Genomic DNA, 18,984 nt, shown 5'->3' on the forward strand with positions numbered 1-18,984 from the left:
CCTAGGCGGCCGCCTCCTCCCCTCGTCCTCCCGCCCCCACTGCGTGTGCGGCGGAGGCTCCAGGGCTTGCGCTGCCTCTTTCTCCCGCTCGCTAGGCTCCGGTTCTCACTTTTCCCTGGCTGCCGCGCTCCCGGGACCCGAGCCGTCTCCGTGCTAGCCTCGGCGGCCCACGGTGCTCCAAGAGCCTCTCCAAAGCAGCCCCGGGGCAGAGAGTGGGACGTCCCGGTCCCTTCCCCCGCTTGGGTCAGCTTCTGCCCGGCTCGCAGTACCTTCTGGCTCCCGCACAGTCGGCTTGGGAGGACTGGGTGAGAAGGTGAAGTGGAAAGGACCGACAGGGCACGGGGCCAGGCGCACAGCTCACGTTGCCTTTTCATTGAGCAAAGCCCAAGATCAATTTTTTTTTTTTTAAAAGCTCTGCAACCCCCCTTCCCCTTCTTCCATTTTCTTTGCGCGTTTTAAAGGAAACTTATTTTGGGGTGGTTTGCGCTGGGGTAGCTGCTTCGCCCAGTAGTTGTGAAGTGCACTCGACTCGTGATGGTGTTCCTGTCACTTTGGTTGATAGCAGCCTCTCTGGTAGAGGTTAGGACGTCAGCTGATGGACAAGTAAGTGGAAAATAATAATAAAAACTCAAACCCAACCTTTTCCCGACAGAGTTCCTCCCCTTCGTCCCCTTCACTCCCTCCCCTCCCCTTGCCACCCTTCTGGGGCGGCCCATGGAGGGCTCGGCGCTGCGCGGGACTTGGGGGGCTTGGGGGCGCATTGCACGGGAGGTTGGGACAACCGTCCTCCGAGAGCCAAGGCTCATCACACCTGGGGCTTCCCTAGCCGGCGGCGACCAGGAGCAGTCCAAATGTCAGACTGCAGCCAGATCGCATCCTAGTGGGGCCATCAGGCTGTCCCCTTTTGCAGGGCGCTCCAGACGCTCTGGGCGCTCTGGCGAAGTTCAGGTCGTGGACCGCGGATTCCGAAGCCCAGAGGATCTCCCTCCTCAAGACTCCCAGTTCCTGCGGGTAGCCAGGGACAAGAGGTTTCAAGAAGTCCCCAGGCAGGACCCGGAGATACCCAGCAGACACGTGTCCTGGGAGGACCGCGGCCGGGCTACAGTTTGACAGTTGGGAAGGGCCTGGGACGTTTCCTGCCCTCTCCTTTTCCGAGGGCAGCCGAAGCTGGAGGCGTCTGCCGCCTCTTCCCCTCCCCCCCTCCGCACAACTCCTCCTCTTTAAAGCTAAATTGAGTGCAGCTCTGGGGCCTTTCGGCCCTGCCCCCACCCCGTAGAGACTCAAGGTGAAGCTGATGCTCTCTGAAGAGTCTTTGAAGGGGGCTCAGGCTGGGGAGCCTTTTGTAGTAAATCAAATCTGCGCTGAACCGGTGGGACTCTGAGTGCAGGATTCCTCTGTGAGGTTTTCTAGCCTCTCTGGTCTGGTGACCTAGTATTGGAGTTTTCCGAAGAGGCCATTGAGGGTCACTATTTATTTGACTGGCTTCACAGATACTAAAATTAAAGCCAGCCAACAAGTCCCTTTCTCAAATAGTCATCGAGTTGGCTCAGGCTCTTGTCACAGGAACCTTCTAGGAACTAAGTAAGGTTTATTCAGCCTTCAGGCACCAATTCCAGTCTCTCAGTCTCCTGATTAACCAGCCTAGGAAAAGCACTGATGGTAGAAATGGCACAGGGCGATAAGATGAAACCCAGTAACTGTTTCTTTTTCTTACCCCCCCCCCCCCCTTCTAGGCTGGGACTGAAGAAATGGTGCAAATAGGTAAGCCTTTTTCTCAGATGTCACCCTTACCTTAGCTGAGAGCAGGGGACAAAAGTAAGCTAAGCCAAAGAATTGTTTCTGATAGTTTCCTAATTAGTGGTTAAAATAATTCGTAGTCTGGAATCGTTTCTACTCTTCCGCTTTCCGTGGGAGGGTCCTATTTTCCCCAGGCTAAATTATAGTGGTGTCAATATCCTCCTGAGCAGAAGCTCCTTTTCTCAGGCATTAATTTATTACTGGTATGCACTGGGAGGGTTATAGCGGGGCTGAAACATAAGAGATGCTTAAAGTCAGACCCATCACCTTGTGGAACATAGGGAGAAACAAATTTGCTTGTAACTGAAGACAGTTGTAGGAATGCCAGGAAGAAAGGGGAGATGATGAAGAGAGAATTCACATTTTTTCCTTAAGTTTGCCTGCTTGGTCTGCACTCTTGAGTGACTTCTTTTATTCCATAAAAAAATATTTCGTAAGACAGTTATCTTTAAGTTAGGTGATACTTGAGTAATACCTGGTACTGTGGGGTCTATTATTCCTATTTTACCGGTGAGGAGACGGTAAAGTTCAGAATACGTAGTTTGTAACAGGTTACTCCAAAAATAATGGTCATTTCTTGAGGTTGTTCATAATACTATGTTTTGGATGCTCACGGTTGGAAAGTCAGGCTACAATCAACTTCCTATAAAACACATATTAAAAATTATTCTATGTTTATGGGGGGGGGTGTTTGCTTGCCTAGATGTCGCTTCACATATGTGCAGTGCCCAAGGATGCCAGAAGAGGGCATAAGATTCCCTGGAACTAAAGTTCCAGATGGTTGTTAGTCACCACGTGCGTACTGTGAATTGAACTCAGGTGCGCTGAAAGAGCACGGAGTGCTCTTAACCACTGTTTTAGTTACTTCTTTGTTGCTGTGAAGAGACACCATGACTAAGGCAACTTAGAAAAGAGTTTATTTGGGCTTTGCTCTTCAGAAGGTCGAGTGCAGTGTTATCCTAGCCAGGCTGTATAGTCATGGCAGCCGGCAGGCAGCCATGATGCTGGAGCAGTAGTGGAGAGCTAACATCCTGAGACCCAACCACAAGGGGGAAAGAGATTAACTGGGAATGGCATGAGTCTCTTGAAACCAGTTTGTAATTAATCTTAAGCCTCAGAGTGGTTATTTGGGAACTGGCAGGTAGGAGAAAAGCCTCCAGTTATAGTAAATAGATAAACAAAACCATTGCGTTTAATACATCTAGCTTAGAGAAGGGAAAAAGCCTGGCTAGAAGCGCAGCTGTTGAGGATTGGCGTGGATTGGAGATGGTGGAAGGAGCTGCCATGTCTTGATGCTGCGGCTCGATGTGTGAGAGAGTCAGTTCTGTTCGTGCTGTTTTGAGAAGGATCAAAATTCAAAGTTGCATAGTTTCTTCTCAGAATTGTGACACCGTGGACCTGTTTATACATGCAACATGCATGTGTGGAAATCTTACTTAGTGTTGTGAGTCTCTTCCCCAGCCTTAGAGTTTAAGAGCAGAACAGAGGGAGAAGGGCAGCTGAGAACGCACTGCAAACCGCCTGAGAGGTATCAGTCTTTTGGCGATTGATTGCACTCAGCCCTCTGTCTATCTTATTGAAGGAAAAAAAAAAGACCAAACCAAACAAAACAGCATCAAAAACTCAAACCCCCAAGTAGGAAAAAGAACAGTCTTGGTTTTAATGACTTTGCTTATTTCGTTGGCTACTGCAGCATTTCAGGCTGTAACTGAACAGGTGTTTTAAGATGACCCATTCTTCCAACACACTTTATTCACATAATGTGTTGCTCTGATGGTGTTTTCAGGTAGAATCAGGATGCTCTCACATAAGAGGCTGGGACTGGCTTTGGTCCAGACCCTTTGTTAGTATCAGTTACTTCCGGAGTCCTTTCTGCAGTAAAGAAAACAGTGCAGGTGCGCCTAAGTTTAGCTTGAAGGTGATGAGTCAGCAGCCTGGCAGGGGTGCTCCTGGTGCTCCTAGGTTGTATTTCTAGAGGTGTATAGCGCTTGTCTCCGTACTCCTGTTCTGTGGGGTTCCCCTTTGCCATTGTCATTTTATTTACCATACTCAAGTGTAATGAAAATGAAAACACAGCATGAAAGATCCCGACCTCTGAGTCTTGTGCTCATGAAATACAGCCATCATTCATAGTCAATGACCTGACTCTGTGGAGCTTTAAAAATGCTCTGTTTCAGAAAATCTTAGCCGCAGTAAGGTTATTTGCTGTCTCCATTTGAAAAGAGACTTACAGATTCAGGAAGATGCACTTCTGTGCACTTCACTCTCTTTCAGTAGCCACTCATTTAAAAGGTGGGTCTATGCAAGAGCCTGGGAGGACTGTTTGATTGATGATACATTAAGAAAGACTAAAGCAGTCTATGAAAATTATTGATGTATTTATTACTTATATCTATTGCATAACAAATTGGCTACAGAAATTCCATAGCTCTGAATGGCTTCTGAGTATATTTCAGGAAGAGATAAACATAATTTAGCCACAAACCACAAACTGTGGAGGAGACAAATTTGAAAGGAGTTAGAGTTTATTATGCTCGCAGGATCTATATTCAGAGTGCAACCTGCTGCTGCTTATATAGTGTGTACTCGTGTGCGTGGATCCATAAGCAGAATGTTACTAGCACCCTTGTCCCTCTCTCCACCACCTTCCTGGTGCTGATTCCTCATTAAAGGTAACCACACTCCCGATTGCTAACAGGGTTAGACTAATTTTGCCCAGCTGTTCTGCTTTTATGAAAGAAAATTATACCATATTATTCTGTAGTATATGGTCTACAATGGCAATTAAAATCTATATGACATGTCATAACCTACTAGAGTAGGGAAAGGATTTTATTTAGGTAGAGAGAAGTAGGTTTATAGTGGAGGGAATGGCAGGTTAGAATACATTAGATTCCTCACCTAGGTAGTCTTATAGGGGATATGGCTGCTCTCTTAGCCAATGGGAAAAATACATTCTTGCTATGTGGGGAAGTATGATTCTTTCTAGGGAAAGTAGGGAAATAGATTTTGAATCCCGATCTTGTCTGGGTCTGTTTGTCAAGTAGTGAAAAACACCTATCCCTCTCCCCAACCTATGCATGTTGAAGTATATTCATGTACGTATGGTCAAGCGTGTTTCATTAGCTCAGTGGCATGTTTCTGCCGCCTGTTGGAGAGCTCTTTCTTGTCGGAGTCAGCACATGCTCTTAGTGGGTTGCAAGGGAGTCATTGCGGGCATCTGGCTGACTGCCTTAATTGGGTTAGGAGGCTTACGCTGTGACACACGAGGGTTAGGAAACAATTAGAGTTCTGTAGAGATTGGAAAATCTGAAAAAAGAATCCTCAGTCTCTTTGTTTTGAAACCATCACTTTGCTATTCTCTGGGCATCATTTGAGGAAGGCTCATGATACTGCATGAAGCTGTCTTTCCTCAGCAACCCTTGTTGGAGGTGGGACATGTTTATTTATTTTTTCTGTTCTATTTCTAGTCTTAAATTTGAAATAGCCATTGCATTTCATTCTTTAGAAAGGAGCTTATCTTCGTCCACTCAGACATCTAGTTTTCTAAGAAATGCTTTGTCATCATTGGGATTTATCTATATCTATATATCTATCTCTATATCTATGCATAGTTTTCAGAGTTTAGTGTGAGTTACTTACCCGATGATTGACATGGAGTAAAGAAACACTGTCACTTCTTACCACATGAAAGCCAAGACTCTGGTTTGCTGATGGCTTTGTCTTAGCACATACAGCACAGTTGGTACCTGTCATCCACAGACACTTATTGCTCCGTGACTAGCTGTTGCAGGCAGGGCATTATTACATCAAGATCTCTCTATGTTCTGGATTTCCTTAAATGCTTTTATCCTGTGCCTTTCTTCAGGTTTAGTGAGTCCCCATGAAAACAGCAAATATGACAATGGCTATCAGTTAATTGTTCAATGTTAGCAAGGCATCTTGTGACTACTTTTATACCACCAAGTACAAGAACCGTGGCCCGTTCATTTTGCCTGCTTTGCCTACAGTCTGCTTGGGATGTTTACCCCCAATTGCCTGCTCCCCCTTGTAGCTGATGATTGCTGTTACCGTTGAGCTGAAAAATTTCTTGTGCATGCTTTTGCTGTTCTCTTGTTGCTGTCTCAATTCATGTGGTAGTGCCTAGAAATGTTAAGAAAACCCTCAAGGTCACCCCTGCCTCAGGATGACGAACTTCAAACATTCCTTGCTTGTGAGAGGCCAACTCAGACCGCCTTGGAAACCCATTAGGGATAGTTCCAAATGGCCTGGTAAAATTATGAGTGGTTTTGGGATGCAGAATCTGGTTATATCACTTGGACTGTCTACAGGGATGACTTCTACGGAGTTCATTCTTTCTGCAAAAGGATTGCTGTTAGCAGTGGAGCCTCTCCTTAGCAATTCTGCAACGGAATACAGATCAACTTTTATTCCTTACTTACATCGGCGCCCCTCCCGGCAAGCTGTGATTCTCCTATGTTGTTCAGGGATGTGCTACATGTGTGCACTGTGGTTATCTTTACTGTTTCTGTGGCCTCTGGAACTCTGATAGTCAAAACCCAAAGAACTGACAGGTTAGCCATTGTCACCCACTGTTCTTTTAATTGCAGTCTCTTAGACTTTAGATTTTTGGGTTGGGGTGTTCAGCTGGTAAAGTGTGTGTAGATGTTCCAAAGTCTGAAAGAATAGACACCACAGTGTTAAACATTTTGGATAAGTAATTATAACATGTATACACAGAGCATAGTTGGTATGTAGTCTGGTTGGAATTACTCGCGTGATAATATGTTTTTGTATGAAGAAAAACTGGTTTGGCATATTTGTTTTTGTTTTCCATATCCTTACAAAACTTCTTGCCAAAGACACTGAATTCCATTTTGCTAATTGTACATAACTTGATAATTATTTTGCTTATGGTATCTGCTTTCCCATAGTATTGAGATTTGTCACCTGGTGTTTTATATAGGTCATTACCTGCATTTCAAGTGACTCCTTAAAGAGAAATCCCCAGAGGTTGGTTTCTAAGCAGATGCACATCATAAATTTTGACAAATGACTTTTGTGGGAAAAAAAGTATGGAATAAACTCCCTGCAAGTTTGGAGTAAACTGGCTTTAGAAAGCGTAGTTAGAAATTTTGGCGTTGTTTAAATATTAGAATACACTTAAAACGTTTAAGAGTCTGAAAAAAGCAAGGTATTTATCATTTTTGTTATTGCAAATTCTCAATAAATATGAACAGTTATGTAAGTGTGGCTTTGTAATTTTATGAGAACTTTGGGAAAATGCATAGACTAGAGGGAGAGCAGAGGCAAAATAAAATTCAAGACTTAGGTCTTTAAAATGGATAGCGGAGCTGGGGAGCTCCTAGCACAAGGAATCTCCTATCTCACGTGGAATTGATCCATCTTAATTTCTCAAGTAGCTGCGCCTGAGCTTGGTGACTAACTATAATCCCCGAGGCAGAGTTGGTGGTGAAATGTCTTTCTCTTGCTTATAAAAATGACTGCCACAAATTCAGCATGATGAATCAGTGTGGACTTTAGACAGATTGCAGGCAGCTTCAAACAATATATCCTGCTTTAGAATTGACTGGCAAACAAAACTAGTCTTGGGGAAACTTGTAGGTCAAGTAGAATTAAAAATATGAATTCCCCAGCCCTGTGGACTTAGGCACTATCTCTTGTTTCTTATAGTTTTCCTTCCTATTGAGTAAATATATTTATAGAGACAGTAATTGAAATAATCAGTGATGCAAGCTGGAGTTCTTTCTTTTACATGCAAAGTCCATTTCGAAGACTTATTGGTTTCCTATATCTTTACATTATAAAGTGGTCACGGAGCAGGCTGTGCAAACTGTGTTGTTTCAACACGGCTCTATGGTGCCTTCCCGTGTTGTTTTCCTGGGTGCAACTTGGGCATGCGGTGCTACTTTTTACTTCTTAGCGGTATCTTCCTTTTATGCGGATTCCTAAGATGCTGCCCCATGGTGAGCAAGCCAGCCCAACAGCTGTTAGTATTAGAATCTTGTAGATTTGTACTTAGAGAAGGATTTTTTAAAATGTTATTAGTATGCAGAACATATGACATTTCAAAGTGCTTCCCTCTTTGGTACCATGTAATAACAGCCCGCACATTTATTTGAAGCGAGGTATTTCGTTCTGTTTACTACACTTAGGTCTGCTGCCCGTCATGAATTTTCAGGAGCATCAACTTGCTGTGCCCTGGCCTTGTAAGCCATTCAGCCACAAAGCATACCATACTCTGTTTGAGAGTTTTATTTTCACAAACAATCTTCATGCTTGTTTCTCAACGCAGGGTTGCTTAAGTCCTTGGAATACAGCAGCAAAGGGTGTTGGGTAAGGAACAAAATGTAAAGTTCTCTCTCTCTGGCTTACTCATAGCTGTGTTCCTGATACGGGCTGAGTCTTTCTCTTCTGGAATGCTTGGGGCTAGAAGAGTGCGGCTTTGAGTTTGGGGGTTCTAGGCTATTTGTGTAGACTTGCTTTTTTGAGTATCCCTAAACCAAACCCCTCAAGTCTCAATGGTTGCATGATTGAGTAACTTTTAAGTGTCATGTGAGTTCTCAGCAAATGTGGGGGTTCTGAGACTACTGGATTCTAAAAAATTTTTGACTGGGATGGAAGACCTTACCTGACTCAATTTTTTCTCTGCGTTATTTGATGGAATTCCCTAGCGTTCATTTCATGGAAAATTCATATAGCAGACCCGCCTTTTTGAATATAAGTGATAGGAATCCAGTTCTCATAGGTAAACACACACACACACACCACCACCACCAACAACAACAACGAACAATCCAAATCAATAAAATAATCAAATTCAGGTATAGCCTAAGCTACAGTTCAAATTTTGCTGTCACCGCTCCTCCAGCTCCACAGACAGCAGTCTCCTCTCAACCCTGGCCCTTTCACCTCTCTCTGCCCCTGTGTTGTCTTTTTTATTTTCCTACCAGGATTAGCTTGATGTCCCCAAGTTGTGGTAGCATTTGTCATCAGCACCTCTAGTCAGCCATTCCGCATTTTATTTCACTAAAGAGATATCTCTCTCAGGATAGTGATTTACTGAGTCATAAACTTAACCTTGAAATGGTGCCTGTGGCAGGTGAATTAGTGCCCCCCCCCCAAAAAAATTACCTGCATCTAAATCCCTGGAACCTCTGTCTCTAGTAAAGGAGGAGATGGTTGGTAGGCAAAAGCAGGTTGCTAATCACGTGACCTTAAACTAGATTATCCAAGTTTACCTGGGTGGTAGTCTTTGTGAGTAGGAAGGCAGGCCTGAGAGCGCTGGAGGCTTGAGAGCGCAACCGCTCTGTCTGGTGTGGCTTTGCAGACTGGAGAGGAGAGTAAAAGCCAGGTGCCCTCTCAAAGCTGTGGAAGGCGGGAGAAGAGGTTCTCTCCCAGTTTCTAGAAGCAATGTGTCCCCACCTGCACCTGCTTTAAAACAGCACGATGCAGCATATAGCCCTTTGAGCACTCCTGTAGATCGTCTCTACAGTTACACTAATCCATTACATTAGAGATAGAACTGAGTTATCTGGGCCGTGGGACACGGCCTGCTCCTCCTTACTACAGAAAACTCATAGCTTTTACCATTCATAAACAAAATTATTTTGAATTTTGAAAGTTTAGTTGTCAGGAAGAATGTTTCCATAAATATCTTTCAGAATTCTCTCTGCACTTTTAGCATTATTTTTCCCTGCTTTAACACTTGTGAGCAAATTTTAATGTTTATGGATTTAAATTCTAGATACAGTATTAATCAGTAAGAGTACTATATTCCTCCAGAAACAGTAAGATGTGTGAGGAATATTGATTTGTACAATCTGATGTAGCTCTTGGGCTTACGGTTTCTAATAGTGACAGCCAGCCAGTCGAGTGTTTGTTTCTACAGAATCTAAGCTACGAATGCTAACATTTGGGCTTTTGTTCTTCACTTAAAAAAAAAAAAAAAACAAAACTAACCTCCTTATCTTGTTACCCTGAAGATGTAGCTCAGAAAATACTTGGATACTTTTCTTCAAAGCACATTATTTCCTTCTCTTACCTGATTTAATATTCCAGAATACTGAAGAATGTGCCATTTTCCCCTGAGTGACTTTAGAGAACATAAATATTGTACAAATGCAACAAGTATCTATTAAAAGTCAGATTTAAAAAAAAATAGGAAGGAGATTTAAAAAAAATTAGGAAGGAGCTGTTATGTTCACAGTTCTTTTTTAATGAGTTCGCTACCCGCTGCCTTTTTGTTTTTCAAATAGCTGTATGAAGAAGCTTGAAGTGTGGAAATAGATGTGTAGCTAAAAGAAAAGACCCTCTGAGAACAATCTGCCCAGAGGGATGAATTGAGGGGACGAAAAGAGGTGGGGCTCTTGGCTGTGTTCAGAATTTCAGCGTGTTCAGAATTGCCTGGGAGAGAAGATGTGTGTTCCCTTCCCCGTAAGTGTTTATAGCCCTGCTAAGCCCTTCGACATTTGCTGTCCTCTTTCAAGTCCGCTCTTCACCCCGCTTTTCCTGTTTGCTAGAACAGCTGGTCGCTGTCAGCAGTGATGAAAGTTATTCCCTTTTCCCTGGGTTCAGGACTTGGGGCTGTTGCTTTAGCTGCTTCTTCAGCTGCTCTCAGAAATGCTGGTTTGATTTCACTCTTGAGCTTACTGTGTTTCTGAGAATTTCTACCTGATCAAGGAAGTCCCTATGTGAGCTGCCTCTCCAAAGTGCTGTGATCAGCAGTTCTTGGGAAAGAATCCTATGTCCCTAGGTGGGGGCATAGGGCAAGAATTACTACAGCTTGCCTTGATTTTAGGTCATGTATCAGCCTAGGTTTACGGTCCTTCTGGCCACAGCAGGCTTTCCAGAGTGGAGTAGGGGTACAGAGAAGAGTTGCTAGGGGATGAGGGTGGCTTCCTTCTCTTGATGACAATGATAGTAAATAATTTTTTATATGTTCTGATTATGCTGAGTGGAGCTGGCTCTTCACATTGCTTACTTTCTTTGAGTCTTGTGGCCGCCATTGTATGGATCCCCCTCGGTGAGTCTTCATTTTCACAGTTTGCACGCAAGATGCCAAAACACTCATCAGGCTGGAGCCCACACCCAAATACAGGCTTTTCTGACTCCAGATCTTTTGTGCTCAAGCGTCCCACCCAGGTCTCTTCCTTGTCTGGGGAAGGAAGGACACAAGCATCTCAAGTGGCTCCAACTCCCCATGCCTGGGAAAGCCTTGATATGAATTAGACCATCTAATATCTCTGGGGCATGGGAAATTAACACTGCCTCAGTGATGTGAACTTTATCATGTACTGCGGACATTTGGTATCCTGTATGAGACGCTTGTGTTTCGTTCTATACCATACTTTGAAGGGTAATTGTCACATTTTCCTGTTGTAGCACCTGTGGCTAATCTATAAAGGAAAGGAGATAACTGGGGATCTTGACCAGCCCCACACAGAACACTCACTCCCAAGAAAGCACAATCCCCAGAAGGGCCAGCCTTCCCTTGCTCCCCACTCTCTGAGGAGGGACATTCAGCTCAGTTACTGTCCTATGCCTCTGCCCCAGATGCCTTTTGGAAATCGTGGTCTTCTTGGAGGAAGTATGTCCTTGTGAGGGGGTGGGTTGTGAGGTCTTCCATGCTCAAACTACGCTCAGTGTGGGACATAATATCCTTCTGCTGCCTGTGGATTGAGGTGTAGGACTCTGAACTCTTTTTCCAGCACCACATCTGCCTGCATGCCACTTGCTATGTAAGCCAGTCCCAATTAAATGTTTTCCTTTATAAGAATTGCCATGGTCATGGTGTCTCTTCACAGTAACAGAAACCCCAACTAAGACAATTCCCTGCAAAGGAAATACTGTTATCTTCATTTTTATGTTTAAGAGTGGACATAGAAAGTCTTAGATTACTAAAGTCACTAAGGGGATGGTATAGTTTAAGCATTGTAGACCTGGGACTTTACAATAGTTCTCTTCACAGGGATTTGGACAGTATTTTGGCATAATTTACGTAATTATTTAGTAAGGAAAACTATATGTGGGGAATTTGGGCTTGGCACTTGGCAATATTTCTTTGTGAGGTAATGAGAACTTAGAAGTGACTAGAAGAAAAGAGGGGGCAGTTTGTAGGGAAAGTCAGTAGGTCTGGAACAATACCATAATGGGAAGAAAATTTGATATAACTTCCTGACTTGATTTATGACTATCAGCACGCTGTGAGCAGAAATGATGAAGTCAGGGGCAAGCTGAATATTCGTTTTTATTTGGATGAGTTAAGGATTCCCAGTAGAAAACCGACTGATTTCAGCTGTAGTGAGAGAGACTGGCTGTTTTCTTTGAATATGTTTTGCTTTGATTGTTTACTGTGTGTACTGTATCATACTAAAAACACAATGTGTGTAAAAGGCTCAAAAATCTCAGAAATGAGTCAAGTTTAGAAGTTATTAGGACAGTCTACCATGGTTGACATTCAAACAGAAAGTCAGATGATTCTAAATGCAGGCTGACGGTGCCTATTTGAAATGCCCATGACTGTAAATGTTTTCTGTTTCAGATTTTAGAAAATTTTCATCTACATAATGAGAACCAACTCAAAACATGAAATTCACTTATGCTTCCTATACATTTGATCATGCCAGCATTTTGACTGTGGCTTGTCACATGAAGTTAAGTGTAGATTTTCTGCTTCGGACATATGATCATCCCTCTCAGTTTCAGACTTTAGAGCATTTTGGGTCCACTTTCCACAGGTTTGGGGGTTGGAGTGCTCAGCCTCTCTGTAAAAACAGGATGCCGCTTTTGATGTAGTTGGTGTGCAATGATTATACCTACCTACAGGTTTACATATGGCCATCAAACATGTGCCTGGGGAGGTAGTGATTTAGCATAGTAAAACAGAAGGAACTTAGTAACTACTAAGTGAAGTGGGGACTGGTGGAGAGAAGAGGGAGATAGTAATGGGGAGTCAGCATGGTCGGAGCCCACATGGAAAAGCTATAAACTCACTATTATGTATGATTAATATTTTCTAATAAGGAGTGGTGTAAAAAAGAGGAATTTAGATATGAGAGAACTCACCCTCCCCCTAAAAACTTGTGTTATAATCAGGCTGCCAGAGAACATGTGGAAGGACTTTTTTGGGGTGGGGGGGTGTTGCAGGATTCTGAGAAAATCCTGAAGAGAAACGTCTCCCCCTAGCCTGCCTAGCTTCTGACCATGCTGAGAAATAGAAACGTCAAAGATATTTCTCTTTACAAAAGAGGCTGTGATGGAGCCCAGTCTCACTTTGATGGACAAGCTGTGCCGTGGATTCCCATCCTGGTGGGTCATGTTGAGCTGGGGCTGCCCTGGTATATCAGGAGAAGTGGGCTCAAGAGAAAGCACTCTACCTGTACCTTAAGGAAAAACATAACCAGATCTACAGGAAGTGCTTAGCGGGTAGAAAGAGACAAGGACTCAATGGGCTTTCAATTTTAAAAATTCTTTTTTTGATTGGTATAGTGTGGGAATTGATTTCCTGCCGCTACAAATGGGAGGTCCCATGTCTGCCTTCCTGGAGGTCTGTTTTAATCATTGCGCCCATTACTTACTCTTGGTGGCTTAAGTTGTAAGGCGTGAATGCCGTGAAACATTTGATTTATAGGTCAGGATGATCTGGGAGAACTATACACATGTTTTGCAGACAGAGTTCTGGCTCTAGGTCCATGTCAGCCTTTACAGTTTGCTGTTTAGGGAGAAGAATGTATGCTAATTTTAGATACTCGTTGGGCTCAAACTGCATTCATTCATTTCTTTATTCACAGAAACTAGTGACCCCCTTTGGGCTCTGTAATGAAAAGAACAGATGCTCCCATGAAGCTTATGTGCAAATCGACAAAAAAGTCCACAAATAAACATATAACTGCGATTTCTAAGATGTCGATGGTTAGTATAATTAGTAGGAAAGGAGAAGTATCTGAGGGAAAACTGGAGAATAGATGGGACACTTATGAAATGGTTTTTGTCACATGTGGTCACAAAGAGTTCATCCATAGTACTAAGAGAGAGTTGGACTCTACACAAACAGATGCCAGTGTGCTGTGGGAATAGCCATGCTCATGTATATTGCTGGGGTCGTAACAGTGGTAAGGCTTCATAGTGGTTCACGTCCTCTGTATCTGTTGTCAGACCCACTGAAGCTTTTCATAGTTACTACTTTGGCTGCTCAGCCATCTCCCTTGACAGTTGAATAATTTCTTCTTTTTCTTTTATTCTGATTATGAATTAACCTCTGCCTATTACGTCCAGGTTCTTCCCAACTCCCCATCTATTCCAATCTACATCCTTTCTGTCTCTTATTAGAAAACAGACACCCAAAAATAATAATCAAGTACAATAATGTAAATCAAAACCAAACATAACAGAATATGACAAAACAGCCAAACAAGAAAAAGCCAAAGAAAAAGCACAACACATACAGATAACATGCTTGTTCGTACAAGATTCCACAAAACTGGAAGCCATGGTATGTATGCAAAGGACCTGCAAGGTAAAAAGCAAAACAAAAACAAAGCAAGCACAATGTCCTGACAACATTGTGAGACAAAGAACCTCCAAAGATACTGTAGAATTTGTTTCCTGTTAATCATCTACTGCTTGGCATAGAGCCCACTCTTAAGAGTGGTTTGTTTCCCAGTTAAAAATCTCTTGAAAAAACTTAAGTTTCATTTCCAAATGGCTCTCAGTTGGGGATAGCTTTTGGGTTATCCTAGGGCTTCTCTCAGCTCTAGGACCCTGTCTTAGTAAGGGTTTCTATGGGTTGAAGAGATACCATGGCCACAGCAACTTTTATCAAGGAAAACATTTAATTGGGGCTGGCTTAGAGTTCAGCGGTTTAGTCTTTTATCATCATGGCAGAAAGTATGGTATCATGAAGGCATCCATGGTGCTGGAGATATAGCTGAGAGTTCTACATCTTGATCCATGGGCAACAGGAAGTGAACTGTCTACCATGTTGGATATAACTTGAGCATATGAGACCTCCAAGCCTACCCCCACAGTGACACACTTACTCCAACAAGGCCACACGTACTCCAACAAGGTCCTATCTCCTAATGGACTAAGCATTCAAACACATTAGTCTATGTCGGTCATACCTATTCAAACCACCACAGACCTGACCTGGTGCAGACCCATGTGGGCCCTGTGCATGCTGTGACAGTCTCTATGAGTTCATATATGTGCCAGCCCTGTGTGTCAGGATGGTCATTCTCTCTTGGTATTCTCCATCTGCTCTGGCTTTTATGTTATTTCTGTCTCCTTTTCTACAGGCTCCCTTGAGCCTGAAGGGAGGGGTTTGGTGGAGACATCCCTTTTGGGGCTGAGTGTTCCAAGTTCTCTGGCTCTCTGCATATATTATGTGGGTCTCTGTGCTTTCCAATCTGCTGCAGGCGGCAGACTCTCTGATACTGGCTGACCAAGACCCTGATATGAGTGTAGCTGAATATTATTAAGTATTTTTACTTATTATTATCAATTTAATATTATTTTATTATAATATTAATTTAATATAATTTAATATTATTAGGTAATTTTATTGATATGTTTCTTTTCTCCTCTAAGTCCCCAGGATTCTAGTCTCAGCTTCTTGGCCACACATGCAGTGTTGGGTATTAGTTACATCTTCTGGAGTGGGCCTTAAGTCAAATCGGATATTGGCTGAATATTTCTATAAATTGTATGACACTGTTGAACCGGTGTATCTTGCAGGCAGGTCACTCTTATAGTTTGAAAGATTTGTAGCTGGGTTAGCTTTTAACCTTTCTTCTTTGGTGGCATCTAGAGTACCTTCCAGTACCACGTGTGGGTGAAGTTTCTGCATAGGCCCCAGCTGTACTGCTTCATGTTCAACAAGTTGTTTAGGTATTATCTTCAGCAATGAGGCCTTACCCTCAGTTTATGGAGAGCCAATAGCCTTGTTTGTTTGAGGGTCCTCATGAGGTTCCTTTGGCCAACAACTCAATTAGTTGTAATCCATTCCCTACACTGTAAGCTTCACTTGGTGACAAGAGATGCTCAGTTGGGCTCTGTCTCGTCCCCTCAGTTATCTGTCAGTTTCACTTCATATGCGTACACATTATAGGAAGCTTCTACTGTGTTAGATATCCATGTGACCCCTCATAAAATTAAGATGGCCCTTTACTTTAGCACCCTTCCAGTTTTCCCTCCCTTGCCCCCTCTTCCCTCTTCTCTGTTTGATCTTCCCATTCTAGTTCCCACTTCCATCTGTAACTAACTGTGCTATTTACCCTTTCTAGGGATATCCACCCCTCTTCCCCAGTCCCTTACACTCTACCTGCTCTCTGTGGTTATATGGATTATAGCTTGCTAGTTAACGACATGATAGCTAACATCATATAAGCAAATACAAACCATATTTGTCTTCCTATATCTATGTTACTTTTTTCGGGATGGGTTCTTTTTCTAGTTCTATTCATTTACTTATGAATTTCATGGTGTCTTTTTAGAAAATGGCTGAGTAATATTCCCACTGTATAAAAGTACCACACATTTCAATCCATTCATCCATCAACAGATGTCTAGGTTGTTTCCAATTTCTGGCTATTATGAACAGAACAGTAGTGAACAGGTTGAGCAAGTGTTTCTGTTGTAGGATGAAGTGTCCTTTGAATAAATGCCCAAGAGTGGTATAGCTGGATCTTGAGGTTGATTGATTTCTATCTGCCCAGAGAACCACCATACTGATTTCCATAGTGGCTGTATAAGCTTGCACTCCCACAAGCAATGACTGAGTGTTTCCATCCCCCAACCCCCCAATATCATCTTTAATATGAACTGTCAGTTGTTTTATTGATCTTTGTTATTCTGATTGGTGTAAGATGATGTCTCAAAGCAGTTTTAATTTTGATTTTCCTGAAGACTAAAGATGTTGAACTATTCTTTAAGTGGTTCTCAGCCAGTTGAATTTCCTCTTTTGAGAATTCTTTTAGATCTGTGCCTCATTTTTAATTGGTTTATTTGTTTTCTTGATGTTCAGTTTCTTCTTTCTTTTAGTTCTTTAAAAAATATGTTTTGCATATTAGCTCTTTATTGGATGGGCACTTGGTATCTTTTCCCATTCTGTTTTTGCCACTTTATCTGAATGATGATATACTTTGCCTTACAGAAACTTTTCAGTTTCATGAGGTCTTTTTAATTGTTGATCTTAGTGCCTGTGCAATTGGTATTCTGTTCAGAAATTCTTTTCTTTGCCTGTGAGTTCAAGGCTATTCAATACTTAGTGTTCTAGTATATTTAGTATATTCAGCCTTATGCTGAGGTCATTGATCCATCTGGAGTTTTGTGCATGGTAATAAGTATGGATCTATTCTACATTCAGACATCCAGTTTAACCAGCATCATTTGCTGACAATGTTGTCTATTTTCCTGTATGTGTTTTTGGATTCTTCATCAAAAATCAGGTCTCTATAGATTGGTGGACTTATTTCTGGGTCTTAATTCTATTCCATTGATCAGACAATTGTATAATTTCTATCTTTAAAAATTGAACATGATATTCTCTTAAGTAAGTAATTATTTTACATTTATGGTGACTAGCTAGTATTCACTGAGTTTCTGGTTGACATCTTATAAACTTCTTGACAAATACATAATGTTGTAATTTCTGTTAATATCCAGATGATAACTGCTGAAAAAACCCACAGGAATATAAAGTCCTTGGCCAAGGTGGTAGTTGATTCAACTTGTTGGTGTCTTGCATATTGCTGTTCATTCCTAACCACACACAGTACTGCTCTGTAGAAGTTGGGTCTGTCAAATGCATACTTTTTTATTCAGTAAGTGAATATTGGACATAATTTATTTTCTTATATAATTATAATATGAGGTTGGAATGCTTTTTGGTAGTTTTTAGTTTCTACCCACTTTCTGACCAGAACTAGAATTTCAAACCTTTTATAGAAGTTACTGAAGCTGTGCTGTATGCTAGCTTTCTTTCATAGATCAGATCTTGAGTAAGAAACTGACAGTAAGATGTTCCGTCTATGCTTAAGGGGATGAGCATGTGCTGTGCTTTCAGAGCCCAAACTTTCTGAGATATTTCTTTGGTATCTCACTTGCTGGGTTAGGCTTAGTCCCACTTCCTCACTTACAGAAGAGAGATAATATACTGACCTATGGTGAATGCTGTGTTAGAAATGGTGCCTTCCCAATCACAATTCACAGAGCATTGTATTATTGTATTTTGCCAACACATAGCAGGCAATTGGGTCATTCCTTAGTTATTTCCAGGGTGTTAGAGGTTTCTGAGTTCATCTTTCTCCAAATTTCCTAATTTACCAACAGGAAAATGGGAATCCAGGATTCCTTATGTCTACATTTGAAAAATGATTTATGTTTTCACATCAGGGAAAGAGGTTTTCTGTAGCATCTTTCTTTTAAATAAAAATTCAGAACATATTGTCTGAACTGGAAGTGTCTCAGAGGTCTAGGATGTATAACTGCTGTCTGGGTGATGCTCTCAGTATTCTCTTGGGTGTGGTGGGGCCTTCTGCATTTGTATTCCCCAATCTTTTATTCCAGGCATCACAATGTTGTCTAGACTTTCTTGTGTGAATTCCACTCGAGGAGATGGAAAATCCATGTATTAAATTTAAGCATTGCTCTCTCCTTCCCTTGAAGGAACAAACTGTTGGAGAAAGAGTTATAGCAGAGTATTGGTGTAGGGAGATGCTCCATGGGTTCTGAGGAGAACTAGAAGTCACTATGACTAGCAGCATAGACAAAGCAAAAGTTGTCTGCTTACCAAAAAAGAGGAGAGTCTGCTATATAGAAAAAAATCTTAGATTAGATTATTATATGTTGATATCTAGAGTATCAAGTAAGTGTAGGGTGGTCCCTTGTCCTTATGGAACTTATTTGGTTGGGTCACAGGCCACAGTCAAGGACTTGATTCAGACCTGCCTGTGAACATTTTCCCCTATCTGCCCCTGTTAACTCTTGTGTTTATTCCCTAAATTTCCATCCCCATTCTACACCAGGATCGATGGAAACATTCACTGTGGGCTTCTTTGTAAGGGAGACCAGCAGCCCTTGCTCACTGAGGTGCTTTAGGGATATGTGGTTGAGCTCTCCAGGTCAGACCCAGCCCTCAGTGGGCTATGCAGAGTTTTCACTCTT

At 42.3% G+C, this 18,984-nt stretch overlaps 1 protein-coding gene across 1 annotated transcript in view; it reads left to right on the forward strand.

The window, feature by feature from the left end:
- The first annotated feature begins 452 nt into the window (after positions 1-452).
- The window catches only part of Adamts3 (ADAM metallopeptidase with thrombospondin type 1 motif 3), a 205,247-nt gene continuing 186,715 nt past the window's right edge, over positions 453-18,984 (forward strand). The window contains exons 1-2 of the mRNA XM_041671598.1: positions 453-603; positions 1,734-1,761. Of these exons, the coding sequence (XP_041527532.1) occupies positions 535-603; positions 1,734-1,761 (97 nt within the window). The 5' untranslated portion in view covers positions 453-534. The remainder of the gene's footprint in view (positions 604-1,733; positions 1,762-18,984) is intronic.

The sequence above is a fragment of the Microtus oregoni genome, unplaced genomic scaffold, assembly GCF_018167655.1.
Source record: "Microtus oregoni isolate MIOR12 unplaced genomic scaffold, Mior012 000021F_ref0000039, whole genome shotgun sequence".
NCBI lineage: Eukaryota > Metazoa > Chordata > Mammalia > Rodentia > Cricetidae > Microtus > Microtus oregoni.